General features: G+C 46.5%; 1 protein-coding gene across 1 annotated transcript in view; it reads left to right on the top strand.

Moving 5' to 3' along the window:
• Window positions 1-16,905, top strand: part of robo1 (roundabout, axon guidance receptor, homolog 1 (Drosophila)) — a 168,296-nt gene that overhangs the window by 140,824 nt on the left and 10,567 nt on the right. Inside the window, exons 14-20 of the mRNA XM_056284091.1 lie at window positions 203-434; window positions 1,376-1,497; window positions 3,234-3,405; window positions 6,821-7,024; window positions 10,338-10,364; window positions 12,057-12,099; window positions 14,234-14,388. Coding sequence (XP_056140066.1) covers window positions 203-434; window positions 1,376-1,497; window positions 3,234-3,405; window positions 6,821-7,024; window positions 10,338-10,364; window positions 12,057-12,099; window positions 14,234-14,388 — 955 coding nt within the window. The remainder of the gene's footprint in view (window positions 1-202; window positions 435-1,375; window positions 1,498-3,233; window positions 3,406-6,820; window positions 7,025-10,337; window positions 10,365-12,056; window positions 12,100-14,233; window positions 14,389-16,905) is intronic.

The following is a 16,905-nucleotide window of genomic DNA, read 5'->3' as shown; positions in this document are numbered from 1 at the left end:
TTAGACAGAAGAGTGATGTGATGAGTTAGCAGCACGCCATTCAAGCCAGAACCAACTTTTGTCAGTCACACCGGTCCTTAGCTGTCTACTGACGCTATAATTCGAGGATGTTACTATGAGAGTTTCCACTGCAAACTACAAAGAACATTAATGGCCAGGCTGAACCCCATGTTCTCGTGCGTCCTTTCATGCCAACCACCAGGTAGAGCAGCAGTCTCAGTACATCCAGGGTTACAAGGTGATGTACCGTCCATCACCAGAGGGGCTTCAGAGAAGCGAATGGGCCGTGTTTGAGGTCCGCACTCCCGGGGAGGACAGTGCTGTGGTGCCACAGCTGCGGAAGGGGGTCACCTACGAGTTCAAAGTCCGGCCCTTCTTCGACGAATTCCAGGGAACTGACAGTGACGTTAAAATTGGCAAGACCCTGGAGGAAGGTGGGTGGGACATGGTCTTTATTGTGTGTGTGTGTGTGTGTGTGCATATGTCCGTTTTGTTGCGTGTCTTGTGTTTTCCATGTTTACACGATTTTTATATGCACAGCATGCTTGTGCGTAAGAGTATACAACATCTGTTCACAGCAGGAACGGAGGGGGTGGGACTATATTATGTTAAAATGCAGTGTATTCAAGCATGATATGGTGGATGTTCAGCCTTTTTACACAGGCCCCATGAAAACCATAAAGCACATGACAAACCCAAATACAACAGTTCAATGAGTGTCGTGCTAATTTGTGCTAGGGTGTGGTTATGGGAGTCGTGTGAGGGTTTTTTCAAAACCCAACCTCCCAGTTTTGATCTGCAGTCAACAGTTACGTATGTAGAATTCAAGACGACATGACTGGAGTGTTTACTAGTGTGTGTGTGTGGTAGGTTTTGTTTATTTCTTCCTGCTTTGTTCCCCGTTTCATTGATAATTGTGTTGTGAGCTGCACATATGACACCGGTTCTCCCATGAGCAGAACAAATGCCTGCTTTCATTACATTCAATCGGACTGTGATTATGTTGTACTCATAATTAATTCACTTTAATTACTGCAGGACTCATCTGGGTAGCCTCCACACAACACCATACTTCCTAACGTCATGGCTCTCATTCTGTTTGAATAATCAGTGATTCCCCTGTATTTACTCTTGCAAGCAATTATTTTGAATAGAGCCCATTTTGCGATAAAAAGGCAAGCTAATTGCATTTATGTCTATGATTTTCCTTCCTTTGTTCCCACCTCAGCTTCAGTCTCACACTGCGAGAAAAGATCCGCTGTGACCGCTGAATGGGATGATCCTGCATTCAGTTATGAAAAATATCATGTATTGTATAAAAGGTACATGTTTTTCTTGTTTTGTAGCTTTTTCTTACCTTTTGTCTGTTCCTTAGCCCCCAGTGCCCCTCCTCGTGATGTTACAGTGGCAGAGAGCGGGGACAATGGGACTGCCGTCGTGGTCTCCTGGCAACCCCCTCCGGAGGCGGAGCAGAATGGAGTTGTCCAGGAGTACAAGGTAAGAGCTGCGTGCAGTCACCTCAGGTCTCAGGAGGCGGGGCCCCTCGCTGTAGAGAGGCACAAAGGAGACGACAGAAACAGAAACGGGTGCAGCAGGAGATGCAAGCGCTCTACCCGAAACAATGATGTAAACGATGCACAGAAACCGCAAGGTAACACATTCTGGGAGGAGGCACACCTCTGTAGACCCATCAGCTTTGTACTGACAAGAGGCCCCCAAGAGGAGGAGACCATGAGACAGGCAGGGTAGCGAGTGGAAATTATTGTAAAACAGTGCCACCTGGTGGAAGGATTCTACTCGCATATAGCGTGCTCATGAGCAATAATGTTTCAGTGGGAGTCACTGGAAGGTTAGTTTTTCCTTTCCCTTTTGTTTGGTTTATTTTATTTTATTTTAGTTTTCATTCTCCTATTGGTGGTAAGTCCTCAGGTGAATATTCACGTGGTGTGCATCCAATTCACTGAGCAATGATCTAACAATGATCTATCGATCCGTCTGCCGCCTGTCTGTCTATCTGTCCACATAAACACATAGAGTAACAAAGAAATGGTTTCTTCAGCCATGACAAATGTAGCCTATTTACTTTACAGAGAACTTTTTTTTTTAATATAACTATGCATGACTGATTAAGATAGTGGTCGAAATACAGAAGTTAGGGCAGCTGAATAGAGTAGGTGACACTGTGCTATAAACAATGGCCTATATGGTGAAGATTCAGACCAGTGTAGTCATATATCCAGTAGTATCTGGTGTCCGAGTCTTGCTATAACGTTCTCTAACTTATAGCACCTCTCTCCAAACCCTCTGTTGCTCTCTAGTGGTCTTATCTTGTGAAGTACTTGTATGCTTTTTGTGTAGTGGCCTCACCTTGGGCCGCTCTCCCCTGTCATACACTAAGTTCTGCCACTTTAATTAGGAAGTCTTTTTTTCCCCTTCCAGACAAATATAGGTCAGTAGTGGAGTGAGAGAGGTGCGGCACAATCAGTTTATAACTTAAGCCACTGTTAATTTTCCAGGTAAATGTTTTTTGGCGATAGGGTTTAGAGTAATTTCATGGTTGTTAAATCCATCTTGGAGAAAGCTCCTCGCTTATTACGGCACTAGGTCCCTAGTGGCTCTTCCTCTCACTGCGATTCAGAGCCACACAAGTGTTGGGGAATACCACACACACACACACACGGATCCCAGGAAGTGTGTATATTAACCTAGTTCTCTGCTGGGGGGGGGGGGGGGTTAAGAAAGCAGAACATTGCAGGATGTGGGTGGATGTGGAGGTCTACAGGCTTCATGCTGAGGCTTAATGCATGGTAGGTACTCTGTCTGACCCTGGTTTGAGTTAGCCTGGGAGAACTCTCTCCTCCCTGGGAGTGACACTTCTCAAGTCTCCCTATAATTGGGTTATTGGGTTATGGAGGCGATTACTGATCCACATTTGTCTTTCATGGGCTTAAGGCAACACTCAGACATGTTATGGCTACCCCGGTTAAAACTGACTTTGTGCCGTAAACATCTTGTAAAATAAGAAGCTATGCTCAAAAATGTTTTCTTTAGCAGGACTACTAGTGAGATGTAATGCAATACATGGCGGCGTGTGTATAGCAGCATCAACCCCTCGTCTGAATCAACACGAGCATTAGTGACCAAACGTAATGCTTTTGCAAAGCAACCGTAACACTGTCGTAACCTCCTGTCTATTTCTCTCTCTTTCTCTGTCTCTTTGTCTGTTCTGGTAGATCTGGTGCTTGGGGAACGAGAGCAGGTACCATATTAACCGTACAGTAGATGGGTCAACTTTCTCATTGGTGATCCCCAGCCTGGCCCCTGGGATCCGCTACAGTGTTGAGGTAGCTGCAAGTACCGGCGCTGGCCCAGGAGTGAAGAGCGACATCACCTTTTTCCAGCTCGGTGAGTAGAGACAAACGTTAAATTCTCTACACATGGGGCGTCCGGGTAGCGTAGTGTTCTATTCCGTTGCCTACCTACACGGGCATCCCGGTTCGAATCCCTGTGTTGCATCAGGCTTGGTCAGGCGTCCCTACAGACACAATTGGCCGTGTCTGCGGGTGGGAAGCCGGATGTGGGTATGTGTCTTGGTTGCTGCGCTAACGCCTTCTCTGGTCGGTCAGGACGCCTGTTCGGGGGAACTGGGGGGGAATAGGGTGATCCTCCCACACGCGATGTCCCCCTGGCGAAACTCCTCACTGTCAGGTGAGAAGAAGCGGCTGGTGACTCCACATGTATCGGAGGAGGCATGTGGTAGTCTGCAGCCCTCCCCGCATCAGCAGAGGGGGTGGAGCAGCGACTGGGACAGCTTGGAAGAATGGGGTAATTGGCTTGATGCAATTGGGGAGAAAACGGGGGGGAAATACCCCCCCCCCAAAAAAAATTCTCGACACATTGAGATTGCAGGAGGCCTAAGTGAGGTGACTTATCTTGAGTTATGTCCTTTAATATAGTCTGTGCATCCTCTGTAGTGCTGAATAGTCCAATAATCCATTGGTTAGTCTGTTGAATAATTACATTTCTTGTTTTCATCTCATACTTACAGCATATACCCCCACCCAGACATTTTCCATTTGTATTTTATAATGTCACAGTATCCTTGTTGTGTTATTATAATGAACATATCTCTTAAGTCTTTCCCTGCTCCCTTTTTTTACTGTCAATAAAATGGCAGAAACCAATTAAAAGATGACTACAGTTCAGTTACACCTACGTCATCCTTCATGATCACTGTTGTCCCATGAAATTCTGGCATCTCAGAAGTGTCAACCTCTGATGAACGCAAAGGAAAAAAATAAATCTCATTCGGCATCTTCACGTTTAAATCATACAGTGGGCTTTCATTGGATTTTTATTGCCTTGCGGGGGTCATGAAACAGGATAAGTCCTGAACCTCGAATTTCAGTAGCAATGTGAAAATCACAAGTGTTTCAAGGTTGTAACGTGACAACAGCAATTAAAATGACTGAGGTCCTGCTTGATATTATCCTGCCTGAATGGATTTTCTTTCTACGACCCCTTACATGATTTGCGCCTCAAAATGGCCTCCTTAAATCCCTCCGTGGCGAAGCTGTTCAGTTGGCCGCCCCGATCTCGTCTCCAGCCAGGGATGCATTGCTTTCTTTGCCCTAGCGAGCTTGAGCCAACAAAGGCAGTAAGCCCTACATTCGATGCTTTGGCACAGTACGCTTTTATTGTTCACAAAAATACTGGGACGACAGCACGTATGTTGAAGATACGCTACGAGACAGGGCAGGGAGTCAGCAGGTACCACTCCATTTGATGTTACAATATTTGGTAACACTTTCTATGAAGCTTGCATCTATAACGCCCTATAAGTGTAGCTATAAGTCATTGTCAGATTCATTATAACCACGTATACGCCCTCACAACACCTCATAACCACCTTTATTATACATTGTCAATTTAAAACGCATTTATGCATTATAAATATTTCATCATTAGCCTGTTTATCTGTCAAATGTCATAATGCATCATAGCCAACTTGTTTTGCTGAAGTTTTGTAGAGATGCATAATGAGACCTCAGTGCTATTTCAGTCTTCAGCCATAGCCGTTAGTCATTGTAATAAACATTATAGGAAAGTATGGGCGTAATGGATGCTTATAGGGCATTATAGATGCAAACTTCATAGAAAGTGTTACCTATTTTAGTGCCAATTTGATACCTTTTGTTATTTCTCAAATATCACAATATTACAGATATAGACAGATAGTCTGACACCGGCACTCTGGCTCATGTCATTCACCAGCCCACTGGACGAACCAGGGAAAAAGAAACGTGTGGCAGAGGAGGAGGAGGGCCGTGTCTTGCTTTTAAATGTGTGCGATTGAGTGGGCTGGCATGGGCATGAAGAAGCAGAGGCTGTGACTGATACAATTTCTCTCACTTGAAGAGTTCCTGTGGCGACTGTTGCCTTGTTCCAACACCAGAGTGGAACAATGTGCCTCGGGGACCAACGCTGCACCCAAATGCATTTGTCACACTTGAAGCCTGCATGCCTCATCCCAGCCTACATACCTGCGCGTTCCCTGTGGGCTGCCGGGTCACATTGGCATGCTCCCTTCCTGTGATCCCATACAGCCACTAAATGCACAGGGTAGCATCCAACTGGAAGTATATAAGACAGTGCAAAAAACCCCCCACAAATTTTCTAACTGACTCACTAACTTAGCTGAATTACGGACTGACTGACTGACTGGCTGGCTGGCTGAGACAAAGAGGGGGAGATGCAAGGTTGGGAGCAGAAAGCGCGTTTCTGTAGGAAACTTCTGTGCCCTGGGCTACGAGAGTCTTGAAAGAAAAAAAAGTGTCTGCAACATGAAACACACATGAGAAATGAAAAAGAAAAAGATGAAAACAGTGAGAGTCAGTTGAACATGGAGAAACTTCTCAACGGGGGGATGGGATGGGGTGGCGGGGGGGGGGCTCTGAGCAGTCTTTTATGTTTGGCGCATGAGGGAGTAACACAGAGAGAATAGACAGATGGGGAAAACAGACCGAGAGTGGTTGTTGTTAGCGGTGGTGCAGACGCTTCGATTACAGTGCATTTCGCAGCAGAAAACAGCTCGGAGACATTCACACCAGCGGCTCTCCGCAGATGTGCTCCGGCTTGCTAATTACTGTGGTTTCTGTGTTCGAGCATGATCTCATTGGATTTATTAATATAATTACGAAAACGGCGGTGTGACCGTGCCCTTTTGTGTTTTCCATACCCCCTCTCCCAACCTTCACCGGGCTGGTTTCAGCGAGCGGGCCTTGGTCGAGATGAGCTTTTGTCTGCTCACCTGCCATTGTTGACTGGGATTTGCTTTGAAAGCCTTTTGAATAATGGAGAGAGACAGCGCCATCTCCACAGCCCGGGCTCGCACTCCCTCTGCCTAGATGAAAGAGCCCTTTTGTGTGTCAGAGGAAAAGGGAATGTTCATATTTATGTACTCTCCCGACTCCTTTTACCATACTTAAAAATAATTTCCCCCCATTTCGGGCTTTTCTGGTCGGTTTTGAAGTTCTGTGTTTTGAATAACATGATTTTTCTCCCCCTCCGCTTGTTTCCATACTTCCTCACCCCCGTTTTCCTCCACTTCCTTGTCTTTGACACCATCCTGTTTTTGCCCTGCTGAATCCTCTGTGGATTGACTTGAATTCCTTCACACCCATCTCTCCTCATCCCCTCTATCCCGACTTCGCCTTCCCTCTATCTTTTACTCTTACCCTCCTTTCATACTATCCTGACTTCAACCCACCCGCCACACCCCTCCCCTCCCCTCCCCTTCCCTTGATCTCTCTCTCCCCAGACGCATCCGGCCGCATGACAGAGGGGGTGGAGGACCAGCAGAATCCCTTATCCCAGCAGATATCCGACGTTGTCAAACAGCCGGCGTTTATAGCAGGAATAGGAGCCGCCTGCTGGATCATCCTCATGGTCTTCAGCATCTGGCTGTACAGACACCGCAAGAAAAGGAGTGGGCTCTCCAGTAGTTATGCAGGCATACGCAAAGGTTAGTACATGTGGACAATAGTGGACATTTAACACTGCCGGTACTCTACACTTAAATTTCTACACTGTTATGCAGGGTTGACATTACTGGGATTTAGCGTGGTTAAGGCTTGAATTAGTATGCAAATGAAAGCAAGTGAGCTTTACACCTCACAGTTATCAGGAAGTGAGTTGCTCTTGCACCAGGATCCCGTAGTCTACTCATCCCATCGACCCTCAACCTATACACCTACTCAAGCCTTTGCAGAAGACACTTGGGGAAGTCTCAAACTGAAAGCACTCCTCAGGCGAGTACTTGAAGATGTGACGCAAAGTCCCATGGAGGATGCTGCACGAGGATCTTTTCTTCTTTTTTCCTTTCTGTTACACTGATTCTGCAAAGAGCTATGAAGAGTTTTAAGAGAAGCACATGTTGTGGCCCACCAGCTCCCTTAAAGTCGCCCCCCTCTGACTGTGCTGCGGAAGAGGAAATGTCTCTCCCTAATCCTCCTTTATCAAGGACAAACTGGTGTTTTTTTTTTTATATGCTTGAAGTACTCAAACTGTTCTTTTACATCAAGGCCTTCAGATGTGAGGGACTTAATGAGCATTGAGTCATCCTCTTGCTCGCAAGTCCTCATCGATACCATTTTGGTTCCTTTGTGCTGCACTTTAATTTCCTCTTTTAGAGCAGCCACCACATAATCTGCGGTGGGTTTTCAAACAGGTTTAAGTTGAAGTGACAGGGTTCATGACATGCCCAACCTCTACCCACAGTAGTTGGGAGTACAAAGAGGACTATTAGGCTCCCTTTGTGAGTCTCATTTATGTGAGGGCTGATTTTAATGCGTGGCCCTGGGCTGTGCAGCTGCTGCCTGTGAGCTCTACCTGTACCGTCCTGACTCTAGGGCTCATGTTTTCCGCTGACAGCCACGGCCAGCGGAGATCCACCCTTCAACCTTGACAACCCACACAGACAATAGGTTGGCTTAACTCGGAATCTGTTGCTGTCACATTCAATACCGGCTGTATCCCAGCGCACTTCTGCCGCGCTGACACACCGGGCCGATTCTCAGCCATAAGAAAGGCACAGACACCTCGGCTAATCTTCTCCCTCATCTCGTAGAAGACTGTGTGGTTTTTCCACACATACCTGTGTGGTCTGTCGCGGCCACAGCCATTATATTTTCATTGGGGGTTTAGATTACCTACAGCAGTCTCTGTAAAAACCCAGATGACACATAAAAGGATACCTTGAATTTTTAATCCTATCAAATGTCATGGCTGGATAGTTTAATTTCGACTGCCGGTGTTGCCATGGGAATGCCGGTTTTCAGTTGGTTGGCAAAGGCATTTTCAAGGAAAACGGTTTTCTGGTATGCTCCAAATAAAACAATACCCGCGTTGTTTCAACTGAAGCCACTTAAAAAAAAGACGGCACTTAAGACGAAAACCTGCGGCTGCAGAAACGGGACCTTTAAACACCGGGAGCACGGTCTGGCTGTGCACATGGGGATCCATCCTCTGGTCCTCTCCGTGGCACCGTCGGGTTGACATTTCTTCCTCACATACGTAGACTCACAAAGCCGTTCGGGGGCACAGTAGGCGAGCCTGCTGCTCCGCCGCCGCCTCCTCGTGCACTCTGCAACCACAAGGCCGTGGTCTTTGTTGGAACTGGTAACTCAGAATGTTTTGAGAAGAGCAGAGGAGTATAATTACAACCACATGAAGCAACAATCTGCACTCAGGGTGAAGTAGGCTAAACTGGACGGCAGTAAAGAAGTTTCAAGTGTTTGTGCGCATTTGCATTTTTCCCCCCGTGTGTTTTCCGAACAAAATAAACTCTGATTAGTCTCGGCAAAAAAAAAAAATCTCTTAATAGAAAAAAAAAATTCTGTTATTATTACACCGCCGATGAAAGCGGTCATGCAAAAATAACCTCTTAGTCCCCCTATTGTGTTTATCCAGAAACAATTTCAAAAAAATCTCATTACAGATACAATGCCGTGTGTTTTGCTGAACATTATCACAAGGCTACAGATGTGAGCGTTATTCAAGAGGGGGAAAAAAGCGCTGCAACGTAATACGTAAATCAAAACTCCACAATCAAGTCTACAAAAGAGCCCGACAAGCTGATAAGGGGGAATCCGTGTCTTTTGAGAGCTTATTTTAGACCACCACAGTTGTTGCATGGACAGAAAGTTTTCACAGCCAGCCTGCAACTGAGAATCCGTGACAGTCTCATGTCAATCACTTAAGCGTTTCTCCCCGAGTGCCTTGCATACCGAGTCTTTCGGCTCTTCAGAGGCATGCATCAAGCAGACGAAACCATTCAGGCCCTCAGACCTGTCACCCTCAAGAGGTTAGATCCAAACAAGATGAGGTAATTGTGACGTTTGCAGGACGCTTCTTGGCGCCAGAATGAAAGGATTGTTTATCGTAAGAAGAGGAAGTAAACAGCAATGTCTCACTTCCCAGGTGTCTCGGTTCGATGCACTGTTAAGCTGGAAGCGGACAACAGAATTCCTTGGAAAAACAAACAAACACTTAAAGCAGTATATTGGACAACCATCGACATTCTGCAGCGTATGAACTGGCATGTGCATTGTACTTTTATGCATCTATTATCTAATCAGTTATGTACTCACAATATACCTACTAACCCCAACTTCAGAATCATGTTTATTGGCCATGTAGGTTTGCACTACATGGGATTTGATTCCGGTTTCATGGGTTTTCAGTGTACTTAACATGGAATAACGACATATAATATACAGTTTATTTTTATAAACTGTATATTATAATATACTAGTACAGCGTAGAATCGGTACTGTAGCTACACATGTACCTTTAAAGAAGACCATCACGAAAGCAAACCAGATTTATTGCAGCCGAGTGTGGGCTCCATTTGTGTCGGTGTGAGTGATTGAGATGTCCGGGCGATGACATTTCTGTAAGAAATAGCAAGTTCCCCTCTGGTGTGTGACCGCCTCCCAGCAGGCCTCAGACAGCCCGGGCCTGAATTTGAACCAGCAGCTTGCCCCGCGCTCACCTTTCCCAGCCGGGGTCCGGGGTGATACGCGGGGATCAAAGACTGAAGGGGGGAGAGCGGAGTGTGAGAAAGCAGAGAGGGGAGACAGGAATCCTGCACACAACACTCTGTTAAGACTATCAAGTGGAAGTACGGCACATGACTAGGTTATCCTCACTGCGGCAAAGAGTTCAGTAGAAGTGAGAAACAGTGTTTATGTTGGTGTACAGTAGTCATCTGAAGTAAGTCTAAACTCACTGTTTTTTTTTTCTCTCTCTCTCTCTGTCTCTGCTTGGAACAACAGTGCCTTCCTTTACCTTCACGCCAACAGGTAAGCGCTTTATTCTTGTTGTTTTCCTCCAGCTACTTGTCTAGATGTGACATCTCTTTTTATCATCTCCCCCCCCACATCCAAGTACCAGATATTTCTCCATTCCTCCATCCTCATAAATCATATCCCCCCCCCTTTGATTACCTAAGCATCAACCACAGTTCTAACTGCCAAGAGCCATTGACGCTGGAGAGAAATCACTTCACCAAAAAAAATGCACCCCCCCCCCAAAAAGCACAAATCTGGAGCACAGTTTAGAGCGCTATCAAAAAAAAGTTGTTCTGCTACTAATAAGCAGTTCAGAATGTTGGCCTTGGCCTGGTTTGATCAAAGCGATGCTGGCAATCTCATGAAGGATACAAGAGAAGAAGAATGCGCCGCCGCCTCCCGCGTTCACCAATTAGAAGGGCGAACGGCGGCGATGCTGCGGATGTTGTGTGTACATAGAGGTGATGCAGAGCGATCAGAGAAAAGAAAAGCCGCGTGCACGTGTATGTGTGTGTGAGGGGCAAAATGTCTGTACGTGTGTAGGCACATGCATACGGTGTGTACGTACATGTCGGTTTCTGCAGCTTACTGCACCCACATGACATTGTGTGTCCCTTGGAGCTGTGCCGTGGGTGTTGGCTGCGCTCGGTGTTAAGAGTGAACGTGAAAGAGAGAACGGGTGAGAGCCAGTGAAAAGTGAGAGAGGGAGCGAGAGAGAGAGCAGGAGAGCATTGTGTATTTGCGGTTGGACTGACTAATCCTATCTGTGCAAAGGCTGTCGCCAAACAGAACGAGTGTTGTTTTCTCGTCAGCCTCAGGGCTCGCAACCAAATACTTCAACTCTCGCAATCTCACTTCATGAACTGCTGGGAAGTTTTCAGGTGAGACGTGTTTAGTCAGATTAGGTTTTTTTTTGCGTGTGTGTTCTGGATGAAATCCGTCAAATTTGAGGTTCGAGTTTTGTCCCGTGTACACAGATAATCCTTCAGCTAGCCTTGGCGTGATGATCTTAATCTAGAATGATACAGTAATTGCATCTGTGCTAATTTGATCGACATCACAGATTATCAGAGAACTCAGGAGGCCAAGACGCCAATTTTTTTTTTCTCCATTTCCTGTTTTTAAAGGGAGACGGGGAGGCAACACCGCGAAGGTCCTCCCCAAGCTTCTCTCACCTCCTCTCCTCTCGGGGAAGAGATTGTAATTAAAGTTGGGAGTTTTATCTCGGCTGCACACACCGGCGGCGTAGAGCTCCATGAAAGAGTCTGACTCGCAGTGCAGAGAGCTTCAAACGTACGGCAGCCATGCCAGGCGAACAAAGAGCCCTGCATTTCCATCCCTGCCCAAGCCTCTTACACATCCTCCTACTGCTGCTGTCTGGGACTCGGGCTGCCGTAATTTGTGCCACCAGCATGCAGCCACACGTCATGCCCACACACACACACACACACACACACACATGCACACATAGAAGAATACAAACCCAAGGACAGACACACACACATGTAAACACAGACAACATATTGCTAAATCTAAAGCAACTACTTAAAGATAGTCACAACAGTCCCCTTAAGTTATTCTGCCACACACTTGGACCTACAAACTGCCTGATGATGCTGATGATGAGAGGATGATCATGTTGAAAATTATGAGCATTGTGGTTGTGGGAGTTTATGATTGTGTTGATGTCTTCCTTTTCTACAGTGGCTTATCAGAGAGGTGGGGAAGCCGTCAGCAGTGCTGGAAGGTAAGAACATAATTATGGTTTGTGGATGCTTCCTACACAGGAACAGTTTTGAATATTTAAGACGAAATGGGACTGAATGTCAGACAGTATTGAATCACATTTTCAGCGCCTTGCAGGGTGCCATATTCAAAAAGACGTTGAATTTTCTGAATAGACTCGGTCAGCAGTGAGGGGGGTGGGTGCACTTCTCGCTAAGGAACACTAGGGGGAGTGCTGTACCTTGCTAATGCAGGCAGACCAGCCAGTCATGGAGGAAGGCGATGCAGAAAGTATTTCATGATACTAACAGGAACAAAGCACTATCAAGGCTGCCAATGGGCCCAACCTCATCCCAGATGGAGAAGAGTCACATCTCGCCACAAGGCTGTGCCGTAGCGTCACCGTAAGACGAGGACGGAGACACATGCAGCAAATTCAGATAGCAGCAAATTGAACAATACTGGAAATGTGGACAAAGTGAGGGCATGTGTATTCAGTTATTGCACACACTGAACAGAATGAACACAACATTTTGTGTGTGTGTGTATGCGTGCGTGCATGCATGTGTGCTTGCCGCATACAGGCGTGTGGGTAGTGCCAGTTTTGAATCTATACAGTCGTGTTATCCTATTCCATGATTGAATCACACACACGGCTTGGCTATGTCTGCTCTGCACAAAGACAATGGCTATTCAATACCAACACACAACCGCCTGGATGATTGAGGAGCCATTGTGAGATTGAAATTAGCTCAACGAGACAAATGTGTTCATTACTCGAAAATTAACCCAACAAGTGAGTCATTTCAGTAAGAACTGGAAAAAGACTGAAAATGTGATTTGATGCTCATTCATTTTGGGAATATGCTTATTTGCAGTCATTCTAAGTGGAGATATATATGGTGAAATGTATGGACTGGTAGTATAGCCTATAGGCTCTTTGTAGGATGGACTGGTACATCTCAAGAGAGGAGCGTTTATTCTCAGCTCTTCAAATATCCAAGGTTTGGCCCGAGCTCAGAATGTGTAATCCTGTTGAACAAGCAAACTTGTAGTGTACCGAGGTTAAAAGGAAAAGAACTGTCTGCTGCAAGGCGGAGCACATGAAGACAATGGAGATAGATAGCCCGACTGTCATGTGGATGACTATTATCCATTTCCCCCCATGGATCTCACTTCTGTTCTCGAGTTTCCACCCTGAACTTCTGCATGGCTGTAGTGCAGAACTTTTCAAATGATAGAGATATTCTGTGGCACCGTGGACTCAACTGTGGTGAACGTTTGTGGTTCACTGGCTGTTGCGGACGTGCATTTCACAACATTGGGAGTAAATTCTATCTGGCTGTCTAATCCAAGCGGATCGGGAATGCTCACGAGGGCTCAGGCAAAGTGTCATCGGCTATGGGCAAGTCAAGCGCACACGATCTATTTAGCTGTTCTTTTCTCTAATGCGCACCCTGGGCCAATGAAATGGGGGGGGGGGGCAAGAAAGAAACGATAGAGCGAAGAGATGCATTTATGTATTAAAAAGAAGTGTTTTCCTTCGGGCGTCCGGGTAGCGTAGCGGTCTACTCCGTTGCCTACCAACACGGGGATCGGCGGTTCAGATCCCTGTGTTACCTCTGGCTCGGTCGGACGTCCCTACAGAAACAATTGGCCGTGTCTGCAGGTGGGAAGCCAGATGAGGGTATGTGTCCTGGGCAGTCGGGGCACCTGTTCAGGGGAGAGGGGGAGCATGATCCTCCCACGTGCTACGTCCCCCTTGTGAAACTCCTCACTGTCAGGTGAAAAGAAGCGGCTGGCGACTCCACATGTATCGGAGGAGGCATGTGGTAGTCTGCAGCCCTCCCCGGCTCGGCAGAGGGGGTGGAGCAGCAACCGGGACGACTCGGAAGAGTGGGGTAATTGGCCAAGTACAACTGGGGAGAAAAACTCCAAAGGAAAAAAAAAAGTGTTTTCCTTTTTTGTCTTGTTTTGTTTTTTGTAGCCCTGCTGTATAGATAGTCAAAGTAGATAAACTGGACATAAACTCAATCCTAGTCTTTTCTTTCATGTACTTCCTGTTTTATGTTACGGTAGGTATATCTTATTTCACTCGGGTCATTGCTGTTTTGGCTCAGAGTATTTGTTTAACCATTTGGTCCCATTTATTACAGGCCTGGATTACTGAACATTGGTGAATCCGCCACTCAGCCTTGGCTGGCTGACACGTGGCCAAACTCGTGCTCCAACCACAACGACTGCAGCATCAACTGCTGCACCGCAGGCAACGGCAACAGCGACAGCAACCTGGCAACGTACAGCCGCCCAGGTGAGCGCCATAAAGCCTGTAAACACTGTCAACACACCCCACAGATGCATCGACACGCTCCTTAATGCAACACTCCCAGAGACGGTAGCGAGATAAGAATCATCAGGAACTCGTGGAGCCGCCGTGCAAAACGCAGCAAAAACCGATATCTGGGTTAGGCGTCTGGAGAGACAGACGTTCGGCGTGCTGCTCTTTTCTGTCGATCTCTGCAAGAAACCTGGGAGAAATATTAGGATTAAGAGTGCCTATGTACTTGTGTGTTTGATTTATCTGAGGTTAAAGTGGAGCTGTTTTAGGCAGGAAATAAAAGGAGCACACTGGAAGGGGCTTATGGCTTTACTCTTGTTGCTAATCGAATTGCTCTGCTGATTTCCATACTGTTGTTATAGCCGGTAATGTAATTTCCCCTAAGTGCTCAGTTATTTAAGAAATGTGGAACGGGCGTAGAGGTCAGGGCTGGACAGCAGACGGTGGCCAGGACCAGAGTAGGAAAAAGAAGAGGGAGGGAAAGGCATGCTTGGATGAACAGATGGAAGGAGGATGTAAAGACTGATGAGGGAGAATAAGTAGCATACTAAAACGTTAAGGCAAGAGAGAGAAAGTCGAGGTGAAGTAAAGAGAGGAGGAGCGGTGGATGGTGGGGGGGGGAGTTATCCTGCACCACCAGGTGGCCTTTTTAGTTAAGTCAGCATTATAGCTGCTTTCACTAACAAAGGGGAGTGAATTTGGCTGCAGTGTCTCAGGAAGTATGTGGTTTTACACACATACAGAGGTAATCTTCTGAAAGGAGACGAGGCCAAAGAACTGGCAGCAGACATCTTTATGCAGATTGGGAGGACGAATGAAAATAAGAGTCATTCATTTTCATCTGTGACCCTTACTTTAAGCAAGCCTACCCTCAAAGAACGTGGAATAGTTTGAGATCCTGTATGTGCACAGTTCTGTGCATTGGGACTACGCCTTTAAAGCCAGCCCATCATTTTTGTTCAGGCTCCCGTCCAGCTAGCCGTGCTCTAATTTCTCACTTCAAATCTTTTCCCAAAGAAGATTAATAATTCATTTTGTAGACTCTAGTCAGTAGGGTTTTTTTTCTTCTTCTTCTACTTCCTTGGGTTACACAGAGGCAAAAAAAAAAGATATTGTAAAATCCAGGTGTAGACTATCTGTCAAAACTACAGCTCACTATTGGGGTAGGGGAAGCTTTAATCTCGCTGCTCGGTTTGAAGTGTTTAACTTTTCTTTAACGCCGGCTTTCCCGACGTGGCGCGAGTTGAGAGAATAACACGCTGAAGGCAGCTCTCACTCATCGCATGACACCCCCGGTGTGAGACATTAAGGTGCTTGCCAGACGCTTGCTTTGTGTGTGTGCCAAAGCCTTAACTCAATGAACATTAAGAGGATCACTGACTAGGTGACAGAGCAGAGGAATAGGAGTTAATGTCCCTTTATCTCAGCCATAGGGGCCCTTTCACACGTCCACCTTTGAAGTGCCAAGCTGTTCCACGCTGCCGAAACGCGAGGCGTGCGGCGCTCGTGCGACGTGCACCTATGGCTGCCCTTGGTATTTACCACCAGGCCAACCCTCAGATCTGCGGGAGGATTTGAATATTTTATGAGCCAGGCAAAATTGGATCTGTCAGTGGAGCCGTGCTATACTGCACGCCTCATTCCAGGTCTTTGATACAGACGTGTCTCTCTGTCCCTCTCAATGAGCAAAGCTGCCACACTGTCAGGTGGAAAGGAACAGAGATGACACCCACACAGAGTCACGGAGGAGAATGAGAAGTGACTGAGATAGAAAGGCAGACCTGAAAGGTGCAATAGTCCCTCTGTCACTCACTTACAGCAGATCATCGTTTTGCAGACAAAACTGCAAGTCTGTACTAAGAGACAAAGTCTGTCTTGGGGAAATCATGACCTTTTAACCCTCATGTTCTGTTCAGTAATTAGCAGTGGATGCTCTGGCCCCTAGTCACATTGACCCAAGCAAGCTTCGGATTTTATAGCAATACAAAATATTTATGAAATGTATTTAAGAATACCGAATATATATCATATATTCATCCATTTATTAATAATAGTAATATATATGGTTAATATTTGTTATTTAAAATGCAATATTTGGTCCGCGGTGGTGTAGCGGTCTAAGCATCGGCTCTGTGTCGATGCAGCTGCCCACTGGGGACTGGGGTTCGCGCCCCGGTCTCGTCAGATCCGACTATGGCCGGACTCGACGAAGCAGCGATCATTGGCAACGCCGTCTTCGGGAGGGGGGCGGAGTCGGCTTGTGTTCGTCAAGTGAATGCGTCTCTGTGTGCGTCGGAAAAACAGTGGTTCGGCTTGGAGTCGCCTTGTCACGAAAGTGGCGAGGCGGTCTCCTTCGAGACTGCCGGCCGGAGAGATGCAGTTGGCGAACGCATACAGTGCGAGGGTGGGTGTTTGAATTAAAATAGGGATCGATTGGCCACTAAATTGGGAGAAAAAAGGGAAAAATCAGAAATAAATTTATATAAAATG

This window comes from Lampris incognitus, chromosome 7, assembly GCF_029633865.1.
Source record: "Lampris incognitus isolate fLamInc1 chromosome 7, fLamInc1.hap2, whole genome shotgun sequence".
Lineage (NCBI taxonomy): Eukaryota > Metazoa > Chordata > Actinopteri > Lampriformes > Lampridae > Lampris > Lampris incognitus.
The sequence above is the reverse complement of the archived record's forward strand: the minus strand, read 5'-3'. Positions and strand labels throughout refer to the sequence as shown.